At 35.7% G+C, this 9,126-nt stretch overlaps 2 protein-coding genes and 1 pseudogene across 2 annotated transcripts; 2 read left to right on the top strand and 1 right to left on the bottom strand.

The window, feature by feature from the left end:
• Window positions 1-1,381: 1,381 nt before the first annotated feature.
• LOC106323421 (glutathione S-transferase T3-like) lies at window positions 1,382-2,266 on the bottom strand. The gene is made up of 2 exons (XM_013761553.1): window positions 1,713-2,266; window positions 1,382-1,670 (listed from the first exon to the last, which is right to left on the bottom strand). The coding sequence occupies exons 1-2, from the start codon at window positions 2,264-2,266 to the stop codon at window positions 1,382-1,384; spliced, it is 843 nt and encodes a 280-aa protein (XP_013617007.1).
• Window positions 2,267-3,127: 861 nt separating this feature from the next.
• Window positions 3,128-4,283, top strand: LOC106325305 (annotated as a pseudogene).
• A 2,242-nt stretch (window positions 4,284-6,525) lies between these two features.
• LOC106326551 (alpha-humulene/(-)-(E)-beta-caryophyllene synthase-like) lies at window positions 6,526-8,770 on the top strand. The gene is given in 9 exon segments (XM_013764500.1): window positions 6,526-6,627; window positions 6,733-7,012; window positions 7,123-7,495; window positions 7,568-7,786; window positions 7,874-7,953; window positions 7,956-8,011; window positions 8,107-8,341; window positions 8,344-8,354; window positions 8,480-8,770. Coding segments are annotated over 9 exon segments (1,632 nt in total). The 5' UTR covers window positions 6,526-6,540.
• Window positions 8,771-9,126: the final 356 nt, after the last annotated feature.

Below are 9,126 nucleotides of genomic sequence, written 5' to 3'. Positions count from 1 at the left end.
ACAATGACTGCTTTTCGGTTTGTGGTAGTCGGATTGACTGAATAAAAGTCGCCCATTTCGGATATATACCTTCTGTTAGGTAATATGCGAGATGGTACTCCGTTCCGTTGACATAATAGTTAACTTGTGGGGCGACCCCGTTAATAATGTTATCAAAAACAGGTGATCGATCAAGAATATTAAGATCGTTTATAGTACCTGCAGCTCCAAAAAAGCGTGCCAGATCCAGAGGTCTTTTGAAGCAACAGCCTCCAACACAATTGTTGGTTTTCCGGTTCCCCGTGAATACATTCCTTTCCAAGCGGTGGGACAATTCTTCCACTCCCAATGCATACAGTCGATGCTTCCAATCATTCCTGGGAATCCACGGTCATCTCCAGTATGTAGTAGTCTTTCCAGATCCTCCGGTGTGGGATGTCGTAGGTATTCATCGTCAAACAAGGTGATAATTCCGGCGGTAAAATTGTGCAAACATTTTCTAGCCGTTGTTTCAGCAAGACGGATATATTTGTCTTGCTGATAGGCCGCACCACCATATGCCAATTGGCGAATAGCTGCAGTACATTTTTGCAGAAGTGAGAGACTTGTCCGTCCGGTTGCATCTTCTGTTAGTCGAAAATACGGTATTTTTGTAGAGAGACGATGCCCAATACCCATGAACAAAGATTTGTTCATTCTAAACCGGCGCCGGAATAAACGGGTTGAATATATTGGATTCTCGGAAAAATAATCAATCCAAAGCCTTCTATGCCTTTCTTCTCGGTCTCTCTCTATAAAAATTCTTTTTTTCTCTCTTTTGGTTCTGGAAAAGGATCATTAAATCCTAAAAACTCAGCAGCCATTGAATCAAATTCATCATCATCACTCTCATTGTGGTAATGATAATGCGAAGATGAAGCCATTCCAATGTTTTAAAAGATGAGAAGAAATTGTCAAAGAGAGGAGAAGTTGTGAAAAATTTTGTGTAACAATGTCTTATATTTATAGAAGTGTGTCTACCTTGTGATACTAGTCTTTGTACGACAAGTGAGGAGATGTATTTTGGAAAGTTTGTCACGAGAAGTGTATCTTGTGAATGTGTCTTCCAAAATTATTAGCATCTTGTGAAGTGTATTTTGGATATATGGTCAGGAGAAGTGTATCTTGTGATACTAGTCTTTTACGTAAATTTTAATAAAAACAGAAACATAGCAAACACAGAAACAGAAACACATAAGAATTTAAATAAAAACAGCAACTTTCATTCATTAGATAGAAGGATACATCGTACTCACATACAAAACAGAGACATTTTTAGACTTATTTCTAGCAAAGAAACATGGAAACAGTTGATTCAAAGAAACAAAGAAACATGGGAACTTAGATCTTAACAAGTTAATCCTTAGAAATACAGCGCCAATAGCTTATTCTTGACAACTTCTTTAGCCTCAGTAAGTGGTTGATTCTTGGCTAGAAGTGTGTCAAGAATCGCAAGCTTTGTTAGTCTCTCCTTCATCAAGAGATCATCCTTCTTCATCTCCCAAACGGTCTGACACTCCTCCATAGACCTCACTGGCGCGGTATTCTTCCTTTTACCTTTCGCCGCCTTGATACCTTCAGGACGGACCTCAGGATCACCTACGGGGCAGCTTGAAGCTTGGGAGCATGTCTCTTTTCGCTTTGAATTCCCACTAGGCTTAGGAGTGTTAAGGCTGAGTCATTTCTGCTCATACCTCAACACACACCAAGCATGGTCAAGCGTGAATTTTGTCTTCTGATCGGCGAAGTAGATGTCTTTGGCGAGCTTGAGAAGATCATTGTCATTCTGACCAGAACTCATCTGTCTCTCAGCTGCCGCGTATGCAGCACAGAATTTGTTCGTGTAGTCATTGATTTTGTGCCACCTCTGCTTACAATGGAGATGCTCTCGTGATTCACCACTCGCTTTAGCATGGGGACTTGACGCATAGAACTCACCAACTCGTTTCCAAAAAGTCCCTGATTTTTGATCAACTCCAACTACAGCATCCTTGGATGTGTTTAGCCACCCACTTATTAACACCTCATCATCGGCTGGAGTCCAGTTCTTTCGCTCCCTAGAGGCAACTGGTGGGTTTTCCGGTGCAACTGGAGCCTGTGGTGGTTGTGAACTAAAAGCTGGGATGTCTGATGCTCCAAACTGATGAGGAGAACCATAACTTTCATAAGGAAAGGTCTGGCTGTTAAGAAAGCCGACGAAACTAGGACGAGGCTGACTAAATGGATTCAATGGATCACTTGAATCCATTGAGATTATACGAGATAGAAGAGAGGAAGAGAGGTTGCTGCGTTTCAATAAGTGAAAGATTGATGTGTTTTAATAGGTGAAAAGTGAGGATGTAATAAGTAACCTTCTTAAAGACCTAACCACAAACTACCAGGGTCTAATCAGAACTTATTACAGTAATAACAACAAAGCTCAACTTTAAGCTTTATCTTAACCGAACGAGAACAACAACAAACGAAACTATAAAGAAGACAGAAGACAGAAAACAACGAAACTATAGTAAACTTGTTTTCCAACTACTTCCCATTACACTCATCAAACCAAGCAAACATATCTCCACGCTATCTTAAACATTCTTACACAAAATCACAGATATTGGTGCTCTTAGACCATCTCAGAAGTTCTAACGAAGGGGTTCTTAAGAAAAAACAAAAAAAAATAAATCTAAAATGCATTCAAACAAAAGAACCCGTGTCAAAGAGTTTTAAGACTCAGTAAACATCCTTTGCGTGACCATCACCCATTGGCTATTCTTTAAAGACAATAGGGAAAAAAAATTCCAACTCTCTTTCTATCTTTTTCCTTCTCTCTCTGCATGTTACCAAACTGATCGATCACTGCAAATCCACTTTCACTGGGAAAGTTCCTTCTCCTTCTTCCACGCCTGTCCAAAAACTTTGCTCTCTGTTAGATATTTTACTTTTCTCCCTTTCTCTCTGTTTGATTTCAGCGTTAGGGTTTCCAATTTATGAATTTTGAAATCGTTAGAGAAGGGATACATCAATCTATTGCACATAAAGGGATTATTAGGGTTGGTTAATTTCATGGTTCTTCGCAACCAAAGAAGCTAAACTTTCTTCAAAGTCACTACCTTTCTCCTAAGCTTCTTCCCCACCAGAGGAAACTGTCTCCATGGTCGATTTCCACGAGAAAGATTGGTCCTTTCTCAAATCCATGGAAACCGAACAGACCCAGAAGGTTAAAAAGATCGTAAAAGCTGGAGAAGTAACAGAGTCTTCGAGGGTTTTGGTCTCGTTTAGCTCAGAAGCATTCGTTGATCGTCTGGTGGAATCTTCGCCTTCCCAGCTCTTGCTTATAGTCCACGACTCCCTTTTCATGTTAGCCTGCGTCAAAGAGAAATACGACAAAGTCAAATGCTGGCAAGGATAGCTGATCTATGTTCCAGAGATATGGTCTTCTTTAGATGTCGTGTTTCTCTATTTTCTTCCAGCTTTGCCTTTTGGTCTGGACGAGGTGTTCAAGACACTGTCTCAACGTTGTTCCTCAGGTAACAATGTTCTGAACCATGTCTTTGTTGGCTCTTGGTTGGTTTCTAACACAGTTTGGTTTAATGGTTTTGTGACAGGTGCACGAGTTGTAATCAGTCACCCGCAAGGTTAAAGCAGCAAAGGAAGGAGTTTTCAAATTTGGTTGTCTCTGACTTACCTGATGACTCCACCTTGAAGAGTGTTGCTAAGAAGCATTCGTTTGAGTTAACTCAGTTTGTTGATGAACAAGGACTCTACCTTGTTGTACTTACCTTCTCCAAACAATAGATTTCTGTTCCTGTTGTCTTTGTAATCAAACACACGATTCATTTTGAGTAAATCAGAACCTTTTGAAAAGATAAATAATATGTAAAGAAAACTCTTGTGGAGAGATCTTTACATGAAATGAAATAAACTGTGTTCTGGATTACAATCCTCCATAACGCCAAACAAATCCAAAAGTAAACTGTGTATAAAACCTTGTCCAGTAAACTCTATAAAAAGCTTTTTAGAAGATAGTAAACCTCAAGCTGTTGCTTTCCGCAAACAAGCTGTACTCTTCACCTACTGTGCTCTCTTTCTTCTTCTTCATAGTGTTGTCACCAAACGCTTGATCTCCTGAGAGCTGCAGGGAGAAGTCTCCCAAAACCCCAATGGAATCAGCAGGAATCGAGTTACTTCCTGCAACTGGCCCACTAAAGTGGAACAAGGAGAAGTCTTCGCCACAATCAGTTTCCCCAAACCCCAATGGAATCAGCAGGAATGGCTCGATCTCGTTTACGATTTGTATTTGTATTTTTAATATGCTTTTATGTCATTTTTATTTGAATTTTTATGTATGCTTTTCTTTCATGTTATGAAATCCAATAATTCAACTTACTTGAAAAAATTTTAAGAACTTCACTGAAATTCTTCCATTGGACGATAAAAAAATTAATTAGACTAACAAAGGTTCTAAACTTTTCAAATCATAAAATTAATTACTAATTTATAATCCCAAAATCTGAAGCTTCTCAACTTTTTATATAAAAAAAATTAATGACAAACTACTAAATTACTTATAACCCCAAAATCTGAAGAACAGCCCTCACTAATGATCAATTCATGTCATAGGCCATCATGGCATAGTAACCGGAAGATACGACAGCATCCTCTTTGTATTATCCCACGACTAAATCGTGATCACAGTCTATTATATTTAATAAGAAAATAGAAGAATAATAATAAAGGGTGCCAAAATGCATAAACCAACCCAAACCAAATCATATCATATCTAAGTGGTTCTAAGCTCATATGGATATGAATTAATCCAACCCATTTGACAAATGAATTGGATCAATCGATAACTCATTTTAAGTTTCAAATTGGATCATTCCATAACCCTTTTAAGTTAAAGAGTTCATTGTTTTAATGGTTAACTCATAAATAATAATATTATAGAATTACTAAGTAAAATAATTATTTTTGGAGATGAAAAATATCGCTTAAACTATTATTTTGATGGAAACATGATTTGGTGGAAGCCTCCTTGGACTAAGTGGTTTGATCCAAAAGGGCTTCCACGATTAATCAATTTGGTCCAGTGTAACACCACTGGATCAAACTGCTTTGGTCCACTTGATCAACGAGATTTTACGATTTTGATGGAAACACGATTTTTCAGTTTTGGCGGCAAGATACACGATTTTACGGTTTTAGTGGGAAAACATAATTTTAAGGTTTTGGCGAGAAAATTAGATTTTACTATTTTGCGGTTTTGGCGGGAAACACAATTTTGCAATTTTGTTTTGTTGAGAAACACACAATTTTGTGATTTTGGCGGAAAGTGATTTCATTAGGAAAACACGACATTGCGGCTATTCTTCTCATTTGGTTTGGTCAATTTTTTTTTTTTTTTTTTGAGTTTATGTTACTAATAGATGTTTATTGGTTTGGTTATAGATAACTCATTATCCATAACAATCCAAACCATTTATCAAATCCAATAAATCCATTAATAATTATATCCATTAATTCATTTATATCCAGTTTTCTATCCATTAAGATCCATGGTGTAGATTGAGTTGGATTGACCCATTAATTTTAACACATTTTGACACCCCTAACTGTAATGGTTGTTTTAATTTTCTACTAGACCTCGATCCGCGCAACCGCGCGGGCTTTGTTTTTATTTATTTTTATATAAATATTTTGTTTTTAATTTTAAATTGGTATATATTAGTATAATATATGTGTCTATCAATTTTTAAAACACAATAAGTTTACGGTATATTTTTTCATTGAATAGATTGTTTCAAACTTTCATATGTATTTGTATCTTCTTCTATATATATATTTTAGGATTATTATTTCATTATTAAAATCGTAACTATATATATATAAAGATTAGTAAAATATTGTTTTATTGTCATATTCAAAGATATTGTAACATTTCACAAATTTAGAAAGTTTTTAAAAAATTAAATTTTTCGCTTCATATATTTATATTATCGAGTAAATAATTAAGCATTTAGTTTTTGTTTAATTTTTAAAATAACTATATAGTTTAAAATTTGTTTTCATTGGTTTAAGGTAGTAAAGATTAATCATTGTTAGATAATATAATTTTTGTTATTTTAAGAAAAATCTTTATAATTTTAAAAGTTAACATCGACAAATATTTAAATATTTAATATATAGAAGTATAGTATTACATCATTAAATTGTATTTATTTAATTTATACTATCTATAAATCCAATGGATCATCTATTCTTTAAATCCAATTATTAATAGCCCAATAAAAATTTCTGGTAGATCAAAAATTTAAATGATAAGATTAGAGATTAAATGTAACATGATTTTCTAAGAATATGTACATTAGGTACATTTTTTTAAAAAAAAATCACAAATGAATCAGAGTTGTGACTTCTGTTTTAATATATAAGATATATATATATAGAGATGACAGTTGTTTTGGTAAAGCTTTGTGGAACGACAAGTGATTAAGTTGAGAAGCCTATTGCTAATTGCTACCAGATAAATTTAGCATGGAGAGTGAAGTTCAGCGTCCACTAGCTGATTTTCCAGTGAACATATGGGAAGATATCTTAAATTCCTTCTCAAAGTCTGAACTTGTACGTATATTCTTTTCATATAATTTTATGCATTATTTATATATTGGATCCTTTGTAGTAGTCTACCGTCATTTGATTCACTGATAACAATTCACTTCCGTATAGGGAAGTGATTCACTTAAAGAGAAGCATATTACTCTAAAGGAGACTGTGAATGAGTCGTTTATGGCGTCAAGAGCGAATCCAATAGAGAACATCATGTTCATCGACACGCTATGTTGCCTTGGTGTCTCCTATCATTTTGAAAAAGATATCACAGAGCAACTGGAGAAGTTGTTTGATTGTCCTGATTTTAATCAGAAGATAAGACAAGACGGAGGTGATTTGTGCACGGTTGGAATAGTTTTCCAGGTTTTCAGGCTATTTGGGTTCAAACTTCCTGCTGGTAATTATTTTATTACATAAACATTTCAAATGGAATTATATGAGTGAAGTTTTCTAGAACGTTTGCATGGTTTTGATTTAACGCTTTTTTAATTATATCCATGTCTTAAGATGTGTTTAAAAATTTCGAAGACGAGGATGGGAAGTTCAAAGCACACTTAGTGGCAGATGCAAGGGGCATGTTAAGCTTGTATGAAGCGGCACAGTGGAGAATTCCTGGAGAAGACATTCTTGACGAAGCTCTCGCCTTCTCAAATTCTCAGTTGGAAGAAATCTCTTCTCGGTCTAGCCCTCATCTCGCAATACCCATCAAGAAGGCCCTAAAACATCCATTTCACAAAGGCATATCGAGGATAGAAACGAGGCAATATATCTCATACTACGAGGCAGAAGAGAAGTGTGATGCAACATTACTTTAATTTGCAAAGATCGACTTTAATTTGCTGCAAATGCTGCACCGCCAAGAGCTTGCTTGTGTAACAAGGTAACTAACTCGGCAGCTCCAACATATACGTATTAGTCTTCATTGACCTTGACCTTCTCTATTACATTTCAGGTGGCACAAAGAAATGGAGTTTGAATCTAAAATAACATACACAAGACATATAGTAGCCGAGGCCTACTTGTGGGCACTTGGAACATACTTTGAACCTGAATATTCTCAAGCACGGGTTGCATTAGCTATTATAGTCATCTTATACACAGCACTTGATGATGTGTATGATGCGTATGGCACAAAAGAGGAACTTGAGATTTTCACACATGCATTGAAAAAGTACTCGTTTTGCAAAAACATAAGATTTTTCATATTTTTTGTGTGTTTTCAATGTCTGACTTATAATATTTGATGGATCTAATACAGGTGGCTTCCCGAAGCCCCTACCGGGATACCTGATAGCATGAAACACTTTTACCGTGTCATAGTAGATTTCTACGAAAAACTCAGCATGATCTTGAGAAGGAAGGGAGGTCAGGCTGTGGCTTCCATCTTAAGAAATCGGTTAAGGCCCTAAGAATCAATTATTTTAAAACAAATGTTTTTTTTTTTCTTTTGAACTTCATATATTCAGACCTAAGTGAATTCTTCATAATCAGTTGAAAGCAACAGCCAATGGATACATGCAAGAGGCAAAGTGGTTGAAAAAGGATTACACTGCTAAGTTCGACGAATACAAAGAGAATGCTATCGTGTCTTCCGGTTACTATGGCATCATGGCCGTGACGTTCGCGGGAATGGGAGATGTCGCAAAACTTGATGCTTTTGAATGGTTAAGCTCGCATCCTAAAATTAGGGTAGCATCTGAGGTACTCTGTCGATTCACAGATGACATTATAGCTACGAGGTGAGCACAAACTATATATAATATAAGTATATCAAAATTAAAAATATACGTATATCATTAAATACATTTACTTTTCCAGAGTATAAATTTTTTTGACATATTAACATATTAACTAATGATTGCAGTTTGAACGCAAAAGGAAACATGTGGCGACAGGCATCGATTTTTACATGAAGCAATTTGGTGTTTCCAAGGAGCGAGCCGCAGAAGAAATATTCAACATTGTTTCAAATGCTTGGAAAGATTTGAACCAAGAGCTAATGAGGCCTCACTCAGTTAATTTCTCTTTATTGATGCCAATTCTTAACCTTTCACGTGTCATCCATGTTTTCTATAGGTACCAAGATGCTTACACCCACCCCGAGTTCTTGAAAGAGCACGTCGTCTCTTTGCTCGTTGAAAATATCCCCATTTGAGAATGTTGTGGTGGTGGTGACTATACCAATGAATGGCCAGATAAATCGCCAGATAAATTTCTCTTATTACGGCAGTTGAACTCTTTCGCTCTCCAGCATGTCATTTGTATTTTTTTCAGTCCCTTTCTAAATAAATCTGTATTTGTGCTGTATTTGTGCTGTATTTGTAATTTTGTATTCATGGTTAGTAGTAAGTTATTTCCATTTCGTCAAGTCAATCTTTTTGTATTTTGTTTCAAAATTATTAAGAATATGGATTTGAAATATGTAAGATTAATATATATATATATGTATATATACCATGTTTTATTTATACATTTGATGAAAAAACTGAGTAATTTAAGACAACTATACAA

Source organism: Brassica oleracea, chromosome C2, assembly GCF_000695525.1.
Source record: "Brassica oleracea var. oleracea cultivar TO1000 chromosome C2, BOL, whole genome shotgun sequence".
Taxonomy (NCBI): Eukaryota; Viridiplantae; Streptophyta; class Magnoliopsida; order Brassicales; family Brassicaceae; genus Brassica; species Brassica oleracea.
The sequence above is the reverse complement of the archived record's forward strand: the minus strand, read 5'-3'. Positions and strand labels throughout refer to the sequence as shown.

Excerpts from the sequence above, each read along its gene's own strand:
- LOC106323421 (XM_013761553.1), bottom strand. The coding sequence starts at position 2,266 with ATGGATTCAAGTGATCCATTGAATCCATTTAGTCAGCCTCGTCCTAGT. Across the intron at positions 1,671-1,712 it reads CATGCTTGGTGTGTGTTGAG|TGGGAATTCAAAGCGAAAAG; the intron begins GTATGAGCAGAA and ends TCCTAAGCCTAG.